Source organism: Podarcis bocagei (assembly GCF_964188305.1).
Source record: "Podarcis bocagei genome assembly, chromosome: 15".
NCBI classification, from domain to species: Eukaryota; Metazoa; Chordata; class Lepidosauria; order Squamata; family Lacertidae; genus Podarcis; species Podarcis bocagei.
The window spans coordinates 38,160,152-38,183,664 of record NC_138141.1 but is presented as its reverse complement, the minus strand read 5'-3'; the positions used below and the strand labels follow the sequence as shown (position 1 = coordinate 38,183,664).

The window sequence follows — 23,513 nt, the reverse complement described above, 5'->3', positions numbered from 1 at the left end:
TATGAAATATTACAGAAAAAAATTAGGAGAATGGATTCTAAAGTATGGATTAATAAAAGTAATTGTTAAGAGAAGGAGATGCAAGACTAAGAGATGCAGGTCGAAAATCACTAGGCGTGGTTGATGGAAGTCCTAGGCTTATAGCCAAAATGTGGTATAAGATGAGAGATGTTATGTTTTATTTGGAAAACATATGTAAAACCAATAAAAATATTTTTTTTTAAAAAAAAGACTGCCAGGGCAGAAGGCAGGGAGCCCAACAGCAGGTGGCGCCAGAGCCAAGGAAAGCCAGAGGCTACTCATTGTAGTCCCCATCCTCTTCCCTGCTGAGTTCTACAAGGGGCAACACTGGGACTAAGGAGGAGGAGGAAGCTGACATCTAGGACCACTTCCTGGACTGGTTGTAGGTGGGAAGGCAAGTTGGTGGGCTGGGCTGAGAGCAGAGGTATGTGGGGCAGTGCCTGACTAGTCCCAATGGACCAGCTTCTGCTGAATTTCCCATTCTGCGGCATCACACCCCAGGAAGCCCCTATTACCTCTGGTCCTGTAGGTGACCACGGCGACCGTCAGGTGGAGTTCTCCGGGCTCCTGGTCCTGCGAGGAACTGATGGAGTAATACCTGGGTTTCAGCAAAGGCAACTGTGACAGCAAGAAAGAGGTTGAGACCTCGGCTGACGGAAACTCCTGCAACACCTCCAGGAAGGTGGGGCCATTGTAAAACTTCCACTTGTTGTACTCCTCCAAGTTCTGAAACGCAAAACACGCAAATAGCCCATCAGAGAGCCAGCCGGCTGTAAATCAAAGTTGGAATTAACCCTACCATATGCATTTTCCTCCACATCCCTCTGCGTCACGAAATTTGGAAGAATGTGGATTTCAAAGGATGGCTGCAATTCGCAAAGTGTGAATCAGACAGGCTCACGTTTAAATGTGAACTTTTAACATGCAGCAAGCTCAGGACCGCAATACTTCAAGGACTGTCTCTCCCCATAGGAACCAACACAGACCCTGAGATCATCTTCTGAGACCCTTCATTGTGTGCCTCCTTGAGAGGTCCAGAGGGCAGCAACACAAGAACGGGGCCTTCTCTGCAGTGGCTCCTTGTCTGTGGAATGCTCTCCCCAGGGAGATTCACCGGGTGCCTTCATTATACCCCTTTAGGCACCAGGCAAAAATGGTCCTCTTGAACCAGGCCTTTGGTTGATTGTCATCTAAATGTGCCCTTTTAAAATGTGTTGGGGGAGTGTTATTGGGTTGTTTTGGTTTTGATTATGTATTTTGTGTTTTTATATTGTAATTTTATCCTGTGAACTGCCCTGAGACCTGTGGATATAGGGCACAATTTTAATCAATCATAATAATGTGTGTTGTATCGCCATTGCTACGTTGAAGTTATTTCATATAGTTATGTACAATGGTACCTCGGGTTAAGTACTTAATTCGTTCCGGAGGTCCGTTCTTAACCTGAAACTGTTCTTAACCCGAAGCACCACTTCAGCTAATAGGGCCTCCTGCTGCCGCTGCACCACTGGAGCACGATTTCTGTTCTCATCCTGAAGCAAAGTTATTAACCCGAGGTACTATTTCTGGGTTAGCGGAGTCTGTAACCTGAAGCGTCTGTAACCTGAAGCGTATGTAACCCGAGGTACCACTGTATTGTATGATGTTGTGGTGTCATGCATTTATATATACATATTTTTTGAAAAGTGAACAGAATCGATTTTCTCCTTATCCCTATGGGCAACAACGCAGTAGCAACATTAGCAAATGAACAACAGGCCCTCTCCAGAAAACTCTATGATTCAGCAGGCTGCTGCTTCATTTTTTAAAGGGAATGTCCATTTTATCATGGCAAAACTCACATGAGATAAGAGGTCCAGCCTCTCCTTCTCGCTCTCTTCTTTTGCCAGCTGAGAAAGGATCCGAAGCAACTGTTGGGAAGGTGGAGTCGTAATATCCAGGAAATGAGTCAAGGCTTGGGAGAGGGTGCAGGCTGGGAACTTGCTGTCCGCCGTCCAGTAGCCACCTGGAATCGAAGAGGAAACGAGTTGGGGGGAGAAATCTTCAGATCTCCAGAAGAGGAAGTCAGCTGGAGATGAGGTTTTGCGCAAAGGAGACGCAGAGCAAGAAATAGGTGTGGCTGTTTTCCTGCCCTAAAATGTTTTTTTTCCAGACTTTGGTTGAACTCAGCAATCAGTGCCAGTTAGAGGTACCATTAAGGAAAGGCTTTGGGGGCAGATGTCCAGGGCAGAACAGACTAGGAACCCCTCCCATTGTCACCACCGCCAAACATAGCAGGGCTGGCTTCCTGCATTCTGAAGAATTTGAAGTACTAATATGCATTTACCAGCTGAAGAGAAAGTCCCCTGTAAGGCCAGTAAACTCAGAGTCTAAAGTTACCCAAACTGTATCACTAATTCCCAGCCCTAAGAGAAAAGGATGGAGCACTGCTGAGCTTAGAGAGGGCAGCCTTGTAGTATTTCACCCAGTAATAGAAACAGGAGTTGACATAGCTACACAAGCACTCAAGTGGATAAGTAGACAGTGGAACCTTGGTTCTCAAACGCCTTGGTACTCAAACATTTTGGCTTCCGAATGCCGAAAACCCAGAAGTAAGTGTTCTGGTTTTCGAACATCCGATGCGGCTGTTGGCTATTGTTTCCAGGACACCTGTGCCAATCGAAAGCAGTGCCTTGGTTTTTGAACATTTTGGAAGTCGAACGGACTTCTGGAATGGTTTACATTCGAGAACCAAGGTACCACTGTACTCATATGCACTCCCAAAAATATTTTTATTCTCTGCAGGGCCTTTCCAGACAGGTTGCTTTTTATGGTGGCGGCAGGGGCGAGCGTGTTGCAGCTGTATTCTGCAATATGTCATTGATGCAATAGTAGTGGACATTTAGTAGAACAGCCACATATAACTCCACTTCATTAGTTGTGCCATGATGCTTCCCCAGTGTTACCACACTACTGTCGCCTGGAGATCAGTCTTAAGCTACAGTTCCACAACAGTGTGGCAACAAAAATATAAGCAACAGAACGTTTCGGGTATGAAAAGTTACACAATTCAAGCAGTAAGCTTGATGTGCACCAATCAGAATCACAGCAGGATGTCCACCCCAAAACCTCTGCAGACATGAATGGTGGTAAAAGTGGGTTGTTTACAACCGCCCAGGTACTATAATGAGCGCCAATAATTATGAATGCACAATGCAAAAGATGTCTGGAGGGACTCTGTGATTTGCTTTGGTTTCAGGTTTTCGGGTTTCAAATTCTACAAGTCCTGACTTACGATCGCTGCGCCTTTCCAGCCTAATGATCTCATCCGGCGGAGGAGCATCTGTGATTCGGGCGATGATGCCATCCACGAGAACTTTGCAGTTGCCAGGGACGATCCCGAGATGATCTCCAGGGAGATACTCGACTTCCTGATTTCTCTCACAGGAAAGCTTAATTAAGATAGTCGCTCGACTGAAACGGCAAGCGAAAACAGACTCATCAAACCGTCACAGGATTTCCTTGTTGACACTTTGGGACAGGATACATTTCTGGTGTCTAAAGGGGAGAAGTATTGTCTCTTACTTCGATTCCCTGAAAGCCTGTTGACCATTTATGGAAAACCTTGCCAAATTGCAGGGGTTTTCCCCCCCCAATCAGTTAAAGGGAAATTTAGAGACGTGCCGATCAGCACACAGTAAACTTCACCACGTGTATCTTCCTACCTGCTGGTCAAATGACTCCAGTCCAAATAACCCCCAAGTCCAGATTAGTGTTTTTTTAAAGAAAAGGGGGGAAAGAACCATGCCTAGGATGGGTTAAATGAGGGATACTCAGAATATGACTTGAATACCTGGACTTTGAACTTTGCAGGTTCTGCCGAAACTTTAGTTTCATTGGAATGATGTTCTTCCCATGGACGTCACCAAGTGCTGTGAAAAGGGAAACATTTGCTAAATTGGAGTTTGGAACATTCTGCATGATGTGCTTACACAGGAGACTGCTTACAGCACCAATGATATCTTCCTATATACATACAAATGTAAGGCTGTCATCACAGATCCCCCCCCCCACTGGAGGGCTGCATCGCAATCCTTGATTTCCACAAAGTCAGGGGAGGGGAGAGAAACAAAAGAGAAGGCAGGTTGCACAAGCGCAGCAACCATGGCATGGGAGCAGACGGGAGAGACACTGAGAGGGCAAAAGTGGAGGTTTAAAACAGGGGTCAGCAAACTTACTGCGCCTCGGGCCGGTCTCTCCAGCACTGATCGCGCGGTGGGCCGGAGGGCGGGGAAGCGTGTGCCCATACACATGTGCACATGCTATTTACGGTGCACTTCAGGGTCAGAGGAGCACCGGAAATAGCTTGTGTGCATGTGCACGGGCCTCCTCTGACTCGGATGTGCACCGGGAATAACGCTTGTGCATGTGCAAATAACAGTTGCGTATGCACACAAGCTATTTCCGGTGCTCCTCTGACCCGGAAGTGGGCAGCTACACAGCGCAGTGCCGGTAAGAGTGGGAGGTGGGGGTCTCCACGGGCTGGATAAACGAGTCCCTCGGGACTTATCCGGCCCGCGGGCCTTACTTTGGGAACCCCAGCAGAAGTTTGAGTGAAGCAAAAATGGAGGAAACTGAGAGGAAAATGGTGGATTTAAACAACAGCAGAGGTTTAAGTACTATTAAATATTTGAAGGTGTGCATATATTAATAATAATGATGATAATGATAATGATGATGATGATAATAATAATAATAATAATAATAATAATAATAATAATAATAATAATACAGTATATTGCAGACACACACAAATGTATTTGAGAGGCAAGGTGGGAGGAAATTATACCTTTCCCCAAGTCCAGAAGCTGAGAGTCATACACAGTCCTAAAATTCTCTGGATCCCAGGTTGAATTACACGTATATGCTTTCGGAACCAAGATCTTGTGCTTTTCACGGATAGCAAAAAAATTGCAGGCAATCTTTTAAAAAACAGAAAAGAGAAGAAGATAGACTGAAATTACGGAGGGCTATCTTCTTGAGTTAGATTCCCAGAACAGGGGTCAGGAAACACCCCCAATCATGGCACTGCCCATTTCCCTACAACATTTGGACCCAATGTCTTTCTGAATCCTTCCCCTCTCCACTCCTGAATCTGGTGGCTGTTGGTACCTTGAAGGTATTGAGTGCCCACATCCGGAAAGCTTCTTCCTGTCCGTTGAGTTCGTCTCCTTCGCCCATCGGGGTGAGAGGCGATGCCCCCAGCTGCCGGAGCTTTTGGTAAACAGTGCGGGCAAAGGCACAGAACTCTGGATACATGCTTGAACCCAAGCCAAAGACGGCGTATCTGTTCCAAGGGGAGAGCTGAGTTAGCTGTCGCTCTTGATATCATCAGAAAGAAACAATGGGTGATGCGCAGAATGGTTCTGGGAGCATCTAAGCAGATATGGGGCCCTGATTACCTCTCTGGGTGAGGGAGACTTGCATATGGGTGAGACAGACGTATAATAGACAGAGGTGGGAAAACACTTTTGGCCTAAAGGTCGCATTCCATTTTGGGTGACCTTCCTGAGGTCACATGTCAGTGGTGGGTGGGACCACAGGCAAAAGCGGATGGAGCCATGAATGTAAATTTTAGCTGCTTTCTATATCCACACCCCTGTCTATCCTCCATCCAGACAAGGAAGGGAAATTTTCAGAGTTCATGGACCCAGTCCTGCAGGAACACCCAGGTATTACACCACTTGTACGATTAACAGGGTTTTCAACTAACTAAAGAAAGCTTGATTAATTGTACATTTTAGTTGATTGCTCCAATAACGAATTAAATGTGCATAGGTTTCACATTCTTTCACACAAAAAGCAACAACTTTTGTTTTTGGATGATGTACAGACATCAAAACAGCTTGGATCTAACACACAGCATAGTGTTAAGAGGACAAGTCACCGTAAACCACAGAATAATGCGCTCCCTCCATCTCCCCCAGCAACGTCCAAACCAAAGTGTCACTGATCTTATGGTTTGTTGGGAAAATGCCAACGTCAAACCATTGTTTCATGAGTGCTTTTTTCAGCAAACCATAGTTAAACCCACAGTTTTGAGTTTGGACACAATGTTAAACTGTGTTTAATCTAAAATGAAAGCAGAGGCATTTGATCACCTTATTAGAGCCATACCGGAAGAAGAGAAGGGAGGGGGGTTTAATGTTACATAAAAGCCAGGCACGGTTTAGTGTTCCATGCAAGCAATTTTTTAAAGGATTTACCAATCTTTTATATAATTGGGGACACCCTTTTAGTCAATCAAAAGGGTTTTTTTAAATGTATTCAACTATCAGGTTAATAAAAGTTGCAACCCTAATAACTAAAAACATTTTCTTAAAATGAACAATACAAGAGCAGCAAGCAAAAGGGGTGTTGCTGAGTGACAGAGACCCTGATCTGAAACTTCTGACAGCTGCTGCCACTCAGTGTCGACAATACTAGTCTAGATGGGCCAGCGGTCTCACTCAGAATAAGGCAGCTTCCTACACTCCTCATAGAACCAGACGGCAAAGCATGATCTCAGACCAGAAAGGCCAGAAGTTCAGAAACCTAACAGTATTGTTACGTGCAAGTTGAGAGCTGCACAACCCCAGCCAAAAAACAGTTACCTGAATCTGTTGCTCAGTTGTTTCATAGACAGCAGCGTGTTCTGCAGCGTCTGTGGCAAAAACAAAACAGGAGACACCATTAACATTGCATTGATAACCTCCCTCACACTGGAAATTCATTTTGCCTCGTGGCCATGAAAAGTTACTTTTCCGTTGCTGGGTGCGTCTCCATTTCCAAAAGTGCTGGTGACCACCAGGAGGAGGGCTTCCTTCTCCAGATCCTTTGGATCGTAGTCATCCATGCAGATAACCTAGAAAAGGAAGTTGGATTTATAAGCAGCTGCGGGGAGGTTGGAGAAAAGGGGCAAGGTTTTGTGTAGGGAATAATAATAATAATAATAATAATAATAATAATAATAATAATATAATTTATTATTTATACCCAGCCACTCTTGGCGGCTTCCAATCAAATATTAAAAACAATACAGCGCCAGACATTAAAAACTTCCCTAAACAGGGCCGCCTTCAGTTGTCTTTTAAAAGTAAAATAGTTGTTTATTGCCTTGACATCTGGTGGGAGGGCGTTCCACAGGGCAGGTGCCACTACCAAGAAGGCCCTCTGCCTGGTTCCCTGTAACCTCACTTCTCACAGTGAGGGAACCACCAGAAGGCCCTCGGAGCTGGACCTCAGTCTCTGGGCAGAATGATGGGGGTGGAGATGCTCCTTCAGGTATACAGGACCGAGGGAAAGCTATAGTCAGTCATACCAAGCTGGGAGAGCTCCATTGGTAGAGCAGGACACACTTGATCTCAGGTGACAGAGGTAGGTTCACCTTTAAATGCCAACTGAATCACATTTCTCCTGCACCAGTAGTTGCTGGGAACCCCCAGGAGGGGAGAATGCTCTTGTGGTCAAATCTTGCTTGCTGGTTTCCCACAGTTCAGCCACTGGGAGAACAGGATGCTGGACTAGATCGGCCATTGGCCAAACCAAGCAGGGCCTTTTCTTACATTCTGATGTAGTTATAACGCTACTCTCCCCTCACAGGGAAAATATATTAAAGGTCATAGAACTGTAAAGTTGGAAGGCACCACAAGGGCCATCTAGCTGAACCCCCCTGGAATACAGAGATATTTTTGCCCAACGTGGGGCTCAAACCCACAATCCTGAGGTTGAGAGTCTCATGCTCTGCTGACTGAGCTATCCCAAGGAGCCTCTTACCCTGGTGTTGAAAGCACAGTTGAAGAGGTCACCAAGGTTCCGCGCCAGCGTTTCTGATCTTCCTGTTTCCGTCGCGTAGAGGACAGTCGCTTTGATCCTGCCCGCTGTGGCTCTCCGCATGAGCGACGATGCAAAAAGCACAGCCCTGGGAAATGAGGAGCGATAGATGACTTGTCGATTTAATTCATTAATGATTAATCATTCTAATTAATAAATAATATTATAATGAATAACGTCAATAGGATTTATGTGCCATCTTTCATTTCAAGAAGTTTCATGAGCGAACACAGCCGTACCTTGTTTTTTGAACAGCCTAGTTCTCGAACGTTTTGGCTCCCGGACGATCGGAACCCGGAAGTGACTTTTCCAGTTTCCGAACGTTCTTTTGGAAGCCGAACATCCGATGGGGCTTCCGCAGCTTCCGATTGGCAGCAGGAGTTTCCTGCAGCCAATCAGAAGCCGCGCTTTGGAAGTTGAACGTTTTGGAAGTCGAAAGGACTTCCGGAAAGGGTTCCGTTCGACTTCCAAGGTACGACTGTAAAAGCCAACCGCAACACAGCAAGAATCAAGCCCATTCTAAAAACACAGCTGCCCATAATTACAACACACAGCAAAACAACGACATTAAAAGCACCCGTAATTAAAAGATATATTATAAAGAAACCCGGGCTGGTGTCCAATGCTAGTATTACTTGGAGCAGACCCGTTGAAAATAATGAACATGAAGAACTTGGGTCTGTTACTTTCAATGGGTCTACTCTGAGTTGGATGCAAGCCTGTTAAAGAGTTAAAGTTGAAATAACCATCAAAGCAGGAGAGTCAGGTGATCAGGAAAATACTAGTCTAAATAGGTGTGTTTTCAAGAGCTGGTGGAATGCCAATACTGATGGGGCTTTCTGCGCTTCAGCAGGGGAGAAATTCCACAACACTGATGCTACCACTGGGGAAAAACCGCCTCTGTGTTATCATGGCATAACATAATAGATGAGGAAAGGCTGTTAACCCTTGAGGGACAACTTCAAGGCCTACGCTGCCTTCCATTCTGGCATGTCCTTAGTTTTACACCAGACTTGGAGCAAAAAGCCTTTCAAAAAGGGGAGTGTAAAGTTAGCTACACATCCACCCCACTTTGAATGTGCAGACAGTGGACATAACTGGGTGTGCAGGATGGGAACGAAGCTTGTTCCTGTGACTGCCGAAACACGTTCTTTCAATGCATCGGGGGCGCTCTCCAAAACTACCTACACACCGCAGAAATGGCAACAACTTTTCTCCTGGAAACATACTTGGCCCAGATGCGGAATCTTATCTCTCTTTTCCGTGGCTTGCGCCCCTCGTCTTTCCAGACGTGCGTTTTCCATGCATCTACCTTAAGCGGGGAGAAAGTTGGATATTTTAAGAGGACGTTGGGCTGGCTTTCCACAGAAGGTGACAAATAAACGTAAAAAATATGAACCAACAACAACAACAACCCTGGTAGGAGACCTCTGGCCATTTTGGCCAAGCCCTATCTATCATATAGGACATCAGGTATGGGGCAGATGAAACAGGAGAGGTCAGTGATTGGATCCTAGACTCAGAGAATTGTAGAGTTGGAAGGGATCCCAAGGGACCCTTTGCAATGAAGAAATCATAGCTAAAGAATCTCTGACTGATGGCCACCCAACCTCTGTTCAATGAACCTCCAATGAAGGAGCGTCCACCACCTTCTGAGGGAGCCCATTCTGCTGTTGAACAGCTCTTACCGCCAGAAAGCTATCCCCAATATTTAGTCATAATCTTCCTTATTGTAATTTAAATCTATGGGTTCGGGTCCAACCAGATGCCCCTATGGGAAACCCCCAAGTAAGGCCCCACCCCTGGCGGCTTAGAGCTGAGATTGTTTTGCTCACCTGGTAATAATAGAAAGGGGAGAGGATGTAGTTCAGCATCTCCTGGTGGAACACAGGTGTAAGGCTGCCTGAGATGGGAGGCACCAGCCAAACCCAGTCAGCTGGGCACCCTCCTCGAATCCGGTACTCGTTCTGCATGTATTTCATGAACGACTCGGCAGCAGAGTGATGGTCCATGATGGTGACATTTTGTTTCTGGAAGAAACACACAAGCTCTCACTAGTCACTTCTAAGAGAGGGACGTCAGAGAATTCCCGTGAAAGCGGGAAACAGGAGCGGAAATTGATGAAGTTTGCTTATTCATCCCACTTCTGGAATGGAAATCAATCTTGCAAATACTGTCAGTATTATTCACTGCTGTTGCTTCCAGTCTGCCAATGATATGTAACTGATTACACACACACACACACACACACACACACAGACACCCAATTTGCATTACATTTCCATTGCACTGAAACAAATGGGATAGAATAATGAAACGACAATGTAATGTACGTCAATAATCACATAAATTACATCATTGTTTACATAAATGACATAGGTAAAAGGACCCCTGACCATTAGGTCCAGTTGTGGCTGACTCTGGGGTTGCGGCGCTCATCTCGCTTTATTGGCCGAGGGAGCCAGCATACAACTTCCAGGTCATGTGGCCAGCGTGAATAAGCCTCTTCTGGCGAACCAGAGCAGCGCACGGAAACGCTGTTTACCTTCCCACCGGAGCGGTACCTATTTATCTACTTGCACTTTGACGTGCTTTCGAACTGCTAGGTTGGCAGGAGCAGGGACTGAGCAACGGGAGCTCACCCCGTCGCAGGGATTCGAACCGCCGACCTTCTGATCGACAAGTCTTAGGCTCTGTGGTTTAACCCACAGCACCACCTGCGTCCTTTCATAAATGACATAGCTGCGGCTAAATTACATAGCTTATGTAATGACACAACTTATGCAATTAATTTATGTAAATTGTGTAACTTATGTAATCACGAACAACTTTTTGGGGAGGGAGATGAATTGCAGCAGAGTGGAAGCAGTGCAGCGTGAGACTAATACAGGGCAGAGCAGAAAACAAGGGCTTATTCCTACTTCTAAACAACCTGCTTATTGAGCATTCATCCTGATTTGTTTGCCCATACAGTCTGCAGACTTTATGTAGGGTTGCCGTATTTCAAAAAGTAAAAATCCGGACACAAGAGTTGTTGAGCTTTTTTCGCAAAATGAATCCAGACGTATGGCAGCCCTACTTTAGGCAATGTTGGCTACTTGTTGAACATTCATCTGGATTTGCTTACAGGGAGAGGTTATGGACCAGTGAGGCAGCTGAGAGCCGACTCAGCACAGGTACCAGGTAGGCACAAACACCACTTCCTCAAATCTGCTAACTTTGCACAACTGCCTGTAAAGATATCTGTTGCTGGAGACTGAATCTGGGACCATTGACATGCAAGGCAGATGTTCTGCACCTGAGCCACAACCCCTCCCTAAATAGGATGCTGCCTTAGACTTGGCCAGACCAGTTGTCCATTTTGCCTAGTATAACCTGATCTGACTGGCTGGGCTCTCCAAGGTCTCAGGAATAGTGCCCCCCCCCCACCTGCTCTTTTGAAGATGGAGATTGTCTGAGATTGAACCTCGGACCTTCTGTGTGCAAAGCCTGGACTCTACCCACTGAGCTACAGCCGTTCCCCTCCTCTCCCTCTGCTCCCACTCACCTGAAAGCTATGCAGCACGGCCACATTTACTTCTATCACAGCTTTGTCTTTCCACAGGGAAGAGAGCTTGTTCGTTTCCAGGCCCATCCGCCTCCCTACATCCTACAAAGAAGGAAGAGATGAAGAAAGAACAATGCTACCTTCTGGACTTCAAGGACCCTCAACAACACACCAGAGGCCTTGTCAGTGGGCCAATAGACCATCTAAGAGCAGCCCTATGCCAAGATGGCACCCACCAGATGCTTTAGACAACAACTCACAATTCCCAACAATTGGTTTTGCTGGCAGAGGGTGATGGGAGTTGGAGTCTGGAGGCCACCAAGCTGGGAAAGGCTGCTGTGAACTACCACCACCCAGTTACAGAAATGCTGTAGTGCTACAGAATGTTCGCTAACATTTCAACTGCTGAAGGGGAGGGGCTGCTCTTTCCTCCAGTGCAAACTGAACAAGATGAGTCCTTAGCAATGTCCGCACAGTAGCCCTCTATAGGGCTGCCCATAGAGATGGAGGAGAAATTTGGTTCAGGTCTCACTGGAAGCCAAATTGATCAAATGCACAACGTGCATTTAACAACGTTAAACAATGTGCAAACCGAAAGGCAGCTATCCTTCCGAATCTGCACTTATCCAAACTTTATGACGCAGTTCGCCAACCAGACGATGTTTACAAGAATGCGTCCATCAGCCAATCAGTGGTTTGGCTTGGCATCAAGGTGGTTTCTTTCAGCCTCTGCGCAGAGTGCAGCCGCGACTCGCCACTGCAGAGGGACAGGCTCGTCTCAGACTTCCTCAAGTGGGAACGGGCCTCTGGATAGTTGAGAGTGACGTGGGTGCGTTCCTCATCAATGGCACCTGGGCAGGCTGCCTGGAGTCAACATCCACCTGACCACTGGTGATCGTCCTGGGAGCCCCATCATCTCCACCATGGCCCACTACCTAAGCCCCCTGGGTAGCACAGAGAAATGAAATGGACAGAGGGTGGTCATGTACAGAAGCAGCCTGAGACTGCGTGGGAAAGGCCTTGGAGAGGAGGAGTTCTAATAGGCCCTGGGAAGGTGGGGAACTTCAGTCCTGGCAACTGCATCATCGAGGCAAGACACACTGAGAAGAGTTGCTGAGGCCACTAGGCCTGAGCTGTGGTTGTTTCCTTGAACAAAGCATTACAGTGGTACCTTGGGTTACAGACGCTTCAGGTTACAGACTCCGCTAACCCAGAAATAGTACCTCGGGGTAAGAACTTTGCTTCAGGATGAGAACAGAAATCGTGCAGCGGCAGCAGGAGGCCCCATTAGCTAAAGTGTTGCTTCAGGTTAAGAACAGTTTCAGGTTAAGAATGGACCTCCAGCACAAATTAAGTTCTTAACCCGAGGTACCACTGTATCTTTGCTGGCCTCGGATGAATTATTGCTTTGTTGACTCCAGCCCTGACAATAATGCACTCTCTATTGATCAGGGTGCATGTGCTTAACAGCATTTCATTCTGAAGCGGAAGCAGATTGGAAGTTCTTTGGATACAGGGACCTATTTGAAAAGCAAAAAAACCAAGCATTTGGGGGTGGGTGGTGAGGCATGGGAAAGGGAAGGAGGAATATGAGTCAGTCAGATATCAGTTAGGAATGTGCTGCCGCTCAAATCACTTTATTATTATTATTTTAAAAAGAGAGTACCTGAAGGATATTGTAGCGCTGTGCATCGCAGAAGTCTCGTACCCCGATCTCAGTCCCCATGTACCAACCATTGAAAGGGCAAGCTGTGAACTCCAGTCCTCCACACTCAAGGAGCATGTTTGAGACAGCAGGAACGGTGTACCATTTCAGGTCCAGTTCTTTAAACCATTCGTATCTGGGGGGGAAGGGAAACCAAACGAAATTCCACCACTCCATATGGATGCTCAGAAGTCAGTGCTGTGGTTTATGTGGCCAACACAGCACCATCCATTGGGATGGCCCATAACTCAGTGGTAGAGCATGACAAAGCCACTTCCGACCTAGGGAGGAGGTGGTGTTGCGGGCTTTCCGCCCCCAACACCCGCGCGGAGGCTGGCTCCCAGCCCCGCGCGTACAGGGGGAATCCTCTGCTGCATCATCCCCTGGCCAGCCTATCGGCTGGCTCAGGGGGCGTGGCTTGCCGCATTTAAGGCAAACGCGGCAGAGGAACTTCCTCTTTGCCGCTGATCAGCTGGGGGATTTCCCACCTACCCTCCCTTTAAAGTTTCTCCTGGACTTTGGTTGGTCGCCGTCAAGGGGCCTGGTAGGAATTTTTCCACTTGGCAAATTGGCACGGGCCATTTGGTTTTTTCGCCTACCTCGTAGCAAATCGTCACAACTTCCAAGGTTTGGCGGTTAGGCATTGGTCGGGGTATTGTTATGTAGATGAATGGGGGGAAGGAGCGCCATCACCTCCCCCGGTTGCGAAGGGTAGTCCGGTAAAGGACTCTGGGGGGCATGGCCCCGTCTGAAGCCTATGGAGGCCAGGGCCCAAGGCACGCCCCTGAGTGGTGACCCCGGGGGAGTGCCTAGTTGATGTGCATCAGCAGAGCTCCCCCTGCTGGTGTTAACCCTTCCCGGCCTCTCAGACAGACAGTCTGAAGCCTGATAGTTGATTAGCACCAATGCCTAAGCCAATACCGCTCATCACCTGTAACCAATAAAGTTGTGGCCAATTTTTGCCCAGGGATGCGGGTGGCGCATCCCGCAACACCACCTCCTCCCTAGGTCGGTGGCTTTGTCATGCTCTACCACAGAGCCTAGGACTTGCCAATCAGAAGGTCGGCGGTTCAAATCCCCGCAACGGGGTGAGCTCCCGTTGCTCGGTCCCTGCTCCTGCCAACCTAGCAGTTCGAAAGCACGAAGTGCAAGTAGATAAATAGGTACCGCTCCGGCGGGAAGGTAAACGGTGTTTCCGTGTGCTGCTCTGGTTTTGCCAGAAGCGGCTTAGTCATGTTGGCCACATGACCTGGAAAAACTGTCTGCGGACAGACGCCGGCTCCCTCGGCCTGTAAAGCGAAATGAGCGCCGCAACCCCAGAGTCAGTCACGACTGGACGTAATGATCAGGGGTCCCTTTACCTTAATTTTTGCCCATTAACCTTAATTATTGTGTCTCGTGTCTTCTATTTCTACTGGTGGGAGGCGGGAACTCGCCACGCAAAGGTCCCAGATCCAACCTCTGGCATTTCCAGATACAGCTGGAAGAAACCCTTGCCTGAAAACCTGGAGGAATTGCTTCCAGCCAGGGTAGACAATAATGAGCTAGATGTATATTGGCTCCATATAAGGCAGATTCCTCTGCAACTATGTGCAAAAGGGAGGTGACAGCAAGCTCAGGAGAACCCCAAGACTTGCAGCAGAAGAAAATATATTTGGGAAGACATGTCAATCCGAGGGTGCTTCCATTGCTTATTAAACTTTCCTTCTGAATTGTTTGTGTGGAGGTTAAATGATGTTGAGTTAAATCAAAGGTCAACCGACACTTTCATGTGCATTTTCTTATTTATTTATTCCAAAAAGTCTGATATTTCAGGGAAGTGGGTTTCTTGCACAAGACCTCCCAACCAACTCTATTGGGGCATCCTGAAATTGTGGGATTCCGCCCCCCAAATGGAAACAGCCTGGAAGCACCGTTATTCAATGTAATTTTGCTCCGGCAAAAGCACACGAAGCCCCAAATAATAGCCTCTCTTCACCAACGGCCTGCCCGCCCGTCAAGAGCAGGTCCCGGCCGCTGTCATCTGAAGCCAAGGCACTTACGTGGGATGTTCCATAGATACTTCAAGGACAAGCTCTGGCGGCAGCTCAAACAGTTCCGGGTCTTGGCCATCAGCTTGGAGGATCAGTGGAACCACATCAAAGCGGCCATACTTGGGCTTCCAACCAAGCTGGATGCACAGCTGAGAGAAGCAAAAGAAAGGAGGTGAGCTGGGTTTGTTTCCCCCTCTTCTGGCCAAAGCAAAAAAGGAGAGACTTAACTCCTTGGATGCTCCTGAAGAGCCAGCAGTGCCTGACTCAAAATGAGAGTGGTGGGGTGGAATGCAGGAGGCCAACAGTAGGTGGCGCCAGAGCCAATGACCAGCAGGGCAGACTCCAGTTTAACAAGAACAATTTATGACTTATTACTCCAGCCACTCTGGGCATCTTCCCACAAAATATAAAGGGACAAAACAAAACATCAAACATTAAAAACTTCCCTATACAGGGCTGCCTTCAGATGTCAAATAGTTGCTTATAGGTTTGACATCTGATAGGAGGGCGTTCCCCAGGGTGGGTGCAGCTACCAAGAAGACCCTCTGCCTGATTTTCTCTCGCTTTTCACAGTGAGGGAACCACCAGAAGGCCCTCAGTACTGAATCTCAGTGGAAGCAGAAGACAGCCATCAGTAGCCATTAATAGGAAGAACAACAGCGGCAAGAGTCTTGATAGCACAAGGATGGAAGAATGAGGAAATCCCAACGAAAGAACAGTGGCAAGAAAAATTGATGAGCTATCCAGAACTGGCTAAATTGACATACAAACTGAGGGACAAGGACAACTGTGACTTTAAGGAAGAATGGGAACTTTTAACAAATTATCTAAAAAGGCAACAAAATGAACTGGACTCCATGGCAGGTTCTGAATAAACATACACAAATTTATTGGTTGATAACATGATAGATAGACAACGCAAGGATATGTATAATTTTATAACATGCAGAGAATAATATGTACAGAGAAATCAGAGAGAGGAGCTGAGGGAAGTCCTTGTGGGGGGGGTGGAAGGGGGGAAATAACATATGATTATATGATTTGATAATTTGTTATGTTGAAATTGCTTAATTATTTTTTTTTTAAGTAGCCGTTAATAGGAAGTGACTGTCTGCTGCAAGCTGTCTTCCAAGATCACTGCCAGCTTTGTCAAAAGGCTAATAGACAGCTATTGTTTCAGTATTTTGGTGGTGCCTGGTTTCTCCCCGCATACCTGTGTGAACTCCACATTGGCTGGGTCGCCCACAATGGAGCCATCTGGCATTGGGTACCCAGCGTATCGGATGAGTTGGCTGTTCCATATCCGGAAGTCATGCATCCCATCCGTCCTCTGGGGAAAGACAGTGATGGCAGATCTGTTGCAAGAGACAGAGTGAATGCCAACCAGCTCCTTAATTTCTTAAGGACCCAAGCGGGACAAAAGGAAAAAGAGCTCATACCTTATATTCCCTCCGTTGGTGGAATACTCCAAATGGCGGCAGATGTGCTGAAACATCTCCTTGGCAGTTGTACAGCTGCGGGCATCAAAGACCTAAAAGGCAACAACATTTGGGAACAATGACCAAAATCAATTAGCTTTCCAACACAATTCAGAAGGCAATGAAAGGCAGATGGTGGCAGCCTTAGAGGAGACGAAGGAGAAGAAGAAGAAGAAGAAGAAGAAGAAGAAGAAGAAGAAGAAGAAGAAGAAGAAGAAGAAGAAGAGGAGGAGGAGGAGGAGGAGGAGGAGTTTGGATTTGATATCCCGCTTCATCACTACCCGAAGGAGTCTCAAAGCGGCTAACGTTCTCCTTTCCCTTCCTCCCCCACAACAAACACTCTGTGAGGTGAGTGAGGCTGAGAGACTTCAGAGAAGTGTGACTGGCCCAAGGTCACCCAGCAGCTTCATGTGGAGGAGCAGAGACGCGAACCCGGTTCACCAGATTACGAGACTACCGCTCTTAACCACTACACCACACTGGCTCTCATGACCTATAAGGCCACGTCTGTGCATTTAAAAGCACTCTTATAGGTCATGCCCTCCAACATCTGGGTGATACAAATTGGGATGCTCTTTTTTTCCATCCTGAGCTCTTACAGGAACCAGCTGACTCATGCCAGAGCGCTGGACCAAAAAACAGGACATTTTAGGGACAGATCTGAAGCCAGGATGATTTCTGTAATTGCAGGATGCTCTGCTTACATTGGGATGGCTGAGTGGTATAATATCTACTCATGTCTTTCCGCATAGAACCCCGGGAACTGTAGTTTGCTATGGGTGCTGAGACTTGTGAGGAGACCCCTTTCCCCCCTCACAGAGTTACAAATCCCGGAGTTCCCTGGGAAGAGGGGTAGATTGTTAAACCACGTTGATACGGGTGACGGCAGTCCTTCAGAACCTACTCTTAGACTTTAATGTGTTATCAACACCGCCAGCGATAACTGCAACTGTTTTGCCTTTTATATTGCAAATTGGCCTGCTCGTTGGTTGTGTATTTGTCACTGTCAGCTGTATGCAAGTAAGTAGAGGAAGAAATTGGAATAGCAGCTGCCTCGCGCGAACACAATCTGCCCTCAGCCAGACGACATGCAGCCAGTCCTGGGGGCAGACCAGGTGACTTCCAGCTTCCTCCAGCCACCCTTGTCTCATTGCTGCCCTGGAAGAACTCAGCAGGAATTATTAGGCCCTGCCTGCCTTCCACCCCGCCAGTCCCAATGCGCACCAGCCCAGGACTGCAGACAAACCAGTCACCTTTAAATTGGACCACTGGATTCTCCCAATGCACCTGGGAGCATTTCTCCAGGCCTGCTTGGTGGCAAAGATGAGCTCTTCCCCAGTCATCTGGTAGGTTCCTGTTGTTTCTATCTCTTGGGCCACAGTTTCAAGGCGCGCAAGGTGCTTTTCTATTCTGGGCCTGGCAGGTGGAATGGGAGAGGAAACAGCAAACAATGAACAGCAACACTTTGAGCTGATGTAATTCAAAGAGGAGAGGGCAAGAATAGCCATATGCAGCTGGGTGCAAAGAGGAATTCTCCAGGAAAGACCCCAGAGACGAGAGGACTCCCCCTCCCCTCATCCCAAACTGGGAAGTGAATCTGGGACTCTGAACTTTCATGGTTTTCTTTGATGGCTGCCAATATTCATTACAGCAAAAGACACCATGAAAGAAGAAGCTTGTTAGCTTTAATTTGGGGGGGGGGGAATGACTCAGAAGCAATCAGCAGGGCATGAGAATGATCTTGGATATTAGAAATTGCTTTCATAAAAATTAATTGGTGGAAGGGAGATGGTCAATTTAAATTACTCCAGATTTTCATTATTATTTTTTAAAGCCACCTGGATCACTCATGGAGATAATTGGGAGCAGGAAAGATGACTGAAAGCTCAGCCTTGGGAACCAGTAAGAAAACCTGGGTTCATCTCCTCCCACCAGCTTTGAGGAACTACCAGTCATTAATAACATTCCTCAAACACAAAATAGATCAGGGGTTCAGCAAAGACGAAGCAAATACTCCAGACATCCTTTTTTGATGATGATTTGTTTTGGTTTTTGTGTGATGGTATCAGGGCAGTTCTATAGAAGTGGTATGTTAAGTTAGCAAATTATTATTGCCCTCTGGTGGGGCACTTTTGTGTGACGGCGCAACAAAAGCGGGACTAAAATAAAATAAAGCAGAACATTTGTGGCATAAAAAGTTAAGGATTTGAGCAGGGAGCTATGGGGTGTCCAGCGACTAGTAGTGATGCAGTTTGAGCTTTGAAAGTGGGACTGCATATAAGTTCCACAAGACGTTTGGGAGCACAAATCCTTGTGAATGAACAATGGAAAGGCGGGATCAAAGAACGAAAACAACAAAAACCACTCACTCTTTAAAGGATTTGTAAAACAGGTTGATGAACTCTATTGCTTGAGGTAATAATTCATCTCTCGGGGTGAGCCCGTTGCGGGGACCTCTGACCAAACCTTTGGGGTTCATGACAGATCCCTGGCACACCTTGGTCCTGCAGTGAAGAACCTGAAGCGAACATAACAGCAAGAGGGAGAGAGAAACAGGTGGATAAAACTCATGGCCGGCAGTGTGGAGGGAAGCTGTGGGCATCCCGGGTACATCTGCAACATTACAATTCCCATGCTTAAAGAACAAGAGGCACATTCTGCCACAACATGTGAAGGGCTCCCTTTCAGAATTCAAACCAGCCAAGTCCCTCTCCAAAGCGATTTCATGTCATTCCATTCTGCCTCCTGGAGAAGCTGATAGACAGGGCCATGAACCCCCTGGACTGGCTCTAAGTGAGGCATGTGTGGGCTAGCCGAGGGCAGACTGAGAGAGGTGGGGCACTGCCCCATTGCCCCTACTGGGATAGGAGTCTCCACTCGAACCCATCCCCAACGCAAAGTGACCCAGCCAAGGCTCTCCCACCTGTTGTGTTACCAATCTCTGGAGCAAGGCTTTGCACCTGTCGCATAGCACAAGAAAGCAGCCTAATGGATGCTTGAGTGACAGACAGGCAAAGTGGGGGTGGGCTCTGGGCTCCACCCACTTTGGGCTTTAGCCCTGCCCACTGCTGACAATGTAGCCCTAGGTTGCATTGGTTTCCCTGGCCCTCAGGAGGAATGAGCACCCACAAAAAATCCATATAGCTCTCTATCGTGTTACCTCTTTGGCCTGGTAGTGCAATGCATCTTGAAGGCTGCTCCCAGTTTCCCAGTTTTTGATGTTTAAATGCCTCGGGCACCGGGACGTTTGCTTAGTACCATTTGGGGAATGTTTCTGTGTAGGAAAGGAAGCAAAAACAAAATAAATTACGGTGCCATGCTTTTAAAGAAAGGAGCTTGACGAGTTGAAGTGAGAGTCAGGAAAGGAAAGGCAGCGGAGCGAGAGGAAGAGAGAGCTAAATGTACTGATGTATATACTTATTTGAGGGACGCGGGTGGCGCTGTGGGTTAAACCACAGAGCCTAGGACTTGCCGATCAGAAGGTCGGCAGTTCGAATCCCCACGACGGGGTGAGCTCCCGTTGCTCGGTCCCTGCTCCTGCCAACCTAGCAGTTCGAAAGCACGTCAAAGTGCAAGTAGATAAATAGGTACCACTCCAGTGGGAAGGTAAACAACGGCATTTCCGTGCATTGCTCTGGTTCGCCAGAAGCGGCTCAGTCATCCTGGCCACATGACCCAGAAGCTGTATGCCGGCTCCCTCGGCCAATAAAGCGAGTTGAGCACCGCAACCCCAGAGTCGGTCACGACTGGACCTAATGGTCAGGGATCCCTTTACCTTTATATACTTATTTAATTTACATCCCAACTTTCCTCCAAGGAGATGGAAGCAGAATTGCAGAGTTGGAAGGGACCACAAGGGTCATCTAGTCCAACCCCCTGCAATGCGGGAATCTATATGCCCAACGTGGGGCTTGAACCCACAACCCTGAGATTAAGAGTCTCATGCTCCACTGATGGAGATATCAAGGAGCTCTTGAATGAAGATGAAGTGGGAGCATATGGTTCTCCCCCATTTTATCCTCACAACAACCCTGTGAGGTAGGTTAGCTTAGGTGTGCGTGACCAGCCCAAGCTCTGGAAGAGTTTAGGGTGTCTTTTGGGTGACTGGTGCTGTGAATCTCCCCCTGTGCTCAACCTGTATGTGAAAAACCAATCACAAAATGCTGCTTAGTTCCCAGTGACCTCTTTCCAAAGGAAACATATCCTAGAAGCCCGCTGTCATGGATGCTTTCGTTGAGATTCCTGCATTGCGCGGGTTGGGGTCCCTTCTGACTCTGCAACTGTATTTTTTCTAAATTGCCTTCTACTGAACAAGATCATTGGTCTATCTAGCTCAGAAGAGTCTACACTGGCTGGCAGAGGCTCTGCAGGGTTTTAGGGAAAGGAATTTCCCAATCCAAGCCAGAGTTTGAGCCCAAGCCATGCGCTCTCCCACTGAGCAACAGCCTGACTCCCCAAAAAGCTAGCATACTTGGCTCATGCCTCCCGTGTTATCCTCAAAACAGCCCTGCGAGGTTGTTTAGGCTAAGCGAAAGTGGGTCTCTCCTTGGGCTTCTCTGCCCAGCAGGAATGAGAACCTGGGCCACTCAAATCCTAGTCAGACACTCTATGCATCATATCCCCCAAATCACCCTACATAGGGCATCGAGGCTGTAACGTCTTACGCCCTTTGGAATAAGGGCACCCCAAATTTAAACTCACCTCTCTTGCCGTTACAGTGATCACGTCAGGTTTCTTGCTTAGACCATTTAACGAGGCGACTTCTCGTTTTGCCAGGCTGTAAGAACAAGGAGGAATTGATAAGAGTCAGGGATGGGGGGGAATGTCGCTAAAAGCCAGCCTTTAGTATCTTGGCATCTTGGCTCAGATATACTGGAAAACAGTCCTGCCCAGAAGTCCTGACTGCTTTGTAGTTCAGAATATCTGTTTTTTTAGAAGATATCTGAAGGTTTTTATATATGTTGGAAGCCACCAAGAGTGGCTGGGGCAACCAAACAGATGAGTGAGGTATAAATAATAAAATTATTATTAGTGGTAGTATGCACTAGAAACTAGGCTTTTAGCATTGCAGCTCCAACCCTCTGGAATTAGTTACCTGCTGAAATCAGGCAGGCGCTAAGTGTCTGATAGTTAGGCATCTATCGAAGACTGTTTTGTTTAGGCTTCCCCCGGGGTGTGGCCCAGTCATTTATGGTATATTAATTGTACATCTGTAGGAACACAGATCCTCCCAGTGTCCCTGTTCTCCAGGGGCAGTCCCAGATTTACAGAAGCCGTCCCGGTTTCTGATTTGATCCCAGAATGTCCCGCTTTTCCTTAGGACGTCCCTGTTTTCATTGGGGAAACGTTGGAGGGTATGGGAACAGCTATTGCTTTCCGGAATTCAGCTTTAGTCGTTTTTAGAATTTAGGTGGCGCTGTGGGTTAAACCACAGAGCCTAGGGCTTGCTGATCAGAAGGTTGGCGGTTCGAATCCCCATGACGGGGTGAGCTCCCATTGCTCGGTCCCTGCACCTGCCAACCTAGCAGTTCGAAAGCACGTCAAAGTGCAAGTAGATCAATAGGTACCGCTCCAGCGGGAAGATAAATGGTGTTTCCGTGCGCTGTTCTGGTTCGCCAGAAGCGGCTTAGTCATGCTGGCCACATGACCCGGAAGCTGTACGCCGGCTCCCTCGGCCAATAAAGCGAGATGAGTGCTGCAACCCCAGAGTTGGCCATGACTGGACCTAATGATCAGGGGTCCCTTTACCTTTACCAAGTCAGACCGTAGAGTCCATCCAGCTCAGTACTGTCCACACTGACTGGCAGCAAAGGGTTGAAGACAGAGGGCATCCCAAGCACTCTTTGGAGGTGCCATTGGGGATCGAACCTTCTAATTGCAGAGCAAGTTCTCTGTCTCTGGGCTATGGCCCTACCCCAAACATTTGTATTGGGTCTTGCTTCCGTGGCCTCAGGCTGTAAAGCATCTTGCAAATTTGCAAAAGGAATCAAGCGAGAAGAACACTGCGTTGGGAGGATTCTGAGATGGCCAAGGCTGGTACTATACCACTTTGGTAAACAGGGAAAGGTTCCCAAGCTTGGGTTAAATTGGGAAGTTTAAGCAGGAGATTCCCAGGGGGTGCTGGCTGTGATCAGGAGCCACCCAAGGAGTAAAACAAAGAGCCCACGTCAACCAGCTTCAAATATAATCTTGCAGCAGGCTAGTTATAGCAGCAAAACAAAGGGAGGGAAAGTGCTGGACAGAACTGGCTGCTTTGGGGAATTCGCTGGAGGAAAGCTTCTGAAAAGAAGTGAGGACTGACAGCTCGTTAGGAAAATAACTGGATTTCCTGCATAGAATTGGTTTCCTGTATAATGATGACTCCTGAACTCTTCTCTCTTCCTTTTCACTTTGATGCTGGCTGGGGATCAGGAGACTATTTATGGAAGGGCTGCCTGTAGCTCAGCGGCTGGGCAGCTGCTTGGCATATAGAAGGACCCAGGTTCAATCCCCAATGTAGGAGAAATTGGGAGAACCAAAATTGATGCATCCTTCTGTCCTTAAGTTGGGGTGGGTGACTCCTATGATAAGAGATCCGCTTGGTGGATGCGTTTGCTGACAAATTAGAGAGCCAGTTGTGTTGGCAAACACACACAAAGAGATCGAGGGTCTGGAAGCCAAGCCTGATGAGGAACGGTTGAAGGAGCTGGTTATGTTTAGCCTGAAAAAGGGGAGACTGAGAGGAGATACGATAGCCATCTTCAAATATCTCAAGGGCTGTCACATGGAAGAGGGAACAAACTTGTTTTCTCCTGCTCTGGAAGGTAGGACTCGAACCCATGGCTGCAAGCTCCAAGAAAGGAGACTCCAATGAAACATCAGGAAAAACTTTCTGACAC

At 47.5% G+C, this 23,513-nt stretch overlaps 1 protein-coding gene across 1 annotated transcript in view; it reads right to left on the bottom strand.

Annotated features, from left to right (window-relative positions):
• NOS2 (nitric oxide synthase 2) overlaps positions 1-23,513 on the bottom strand; it is a 35,021-nt gene that overhangs the window by 5,580 nt on the left and 5,928 nt on the right. Inside the window, exons 3-22 of the mRNA XM_081173261.1 lie at positions 21,337-21,412; positions 19,796-19,909; positions 19,005-19,153; positions 17,889-18,051; positions 16,597-16,688; positions 16,371-16,512; positions 15,167-15,306; positions 13,086-13,260; positions 11,420-11,521; positions 9,708-9,902; positions 9,102-9,184; positions 7,816-7,960; positions 6,800-6,904; positions 6,654-6,703; positions 5,173-5,347; positions 4,850-4,982; positions 3,854-3,932; positions 3,296-3,474; positions 1,863-2,026; positions 537-747 (exon numbers count right to left, since the gene is read on the bottom strand). Coding sequence (XP_081029387.1) covers positions 537-747; positions 1,863-2,026; positions 3,296-3,474; positions 3,854-3,932; positions 4,850-4,982; positions 5,173-5,347; positions 6,654-6,703; positions 6,800-6,904; positions 7,816-7,960; positions 9,102-9,184; positions 9,708-9,902; positions 11,420-11,521; positions 13,086-13,260; positions 15,167-15,306; positions 16,371-16,512; positions 16,597-16,688; positions 17,889-18,051; positions 19,005-19,153; positions 19,796-19,909; positions 21,337-21,412 — 2,672 coding nt within the window. The remainder of the gene's footprint in view (positions 1-536; positions 748-1,862; positions 2,027-3,295; positions 3,475-3,853; positions 3,933-4,849; positions 4,983-5,172; positions 5,348-6,653; positions 6,704-6,799; positions 6,905-7,815; positions 7,961-9,101; positions 9,185-9,707; positions 9,903-11,419; positions 11,522-13,085; positions 13,261-15,166; positions 15,307-16,370; positions 16,513-16,596; positions 16,689-17,888; positions 18,052-19,004; positions 19,154-19,795; positions 19,910-21,336; positions 21,413-23,513) is intronic.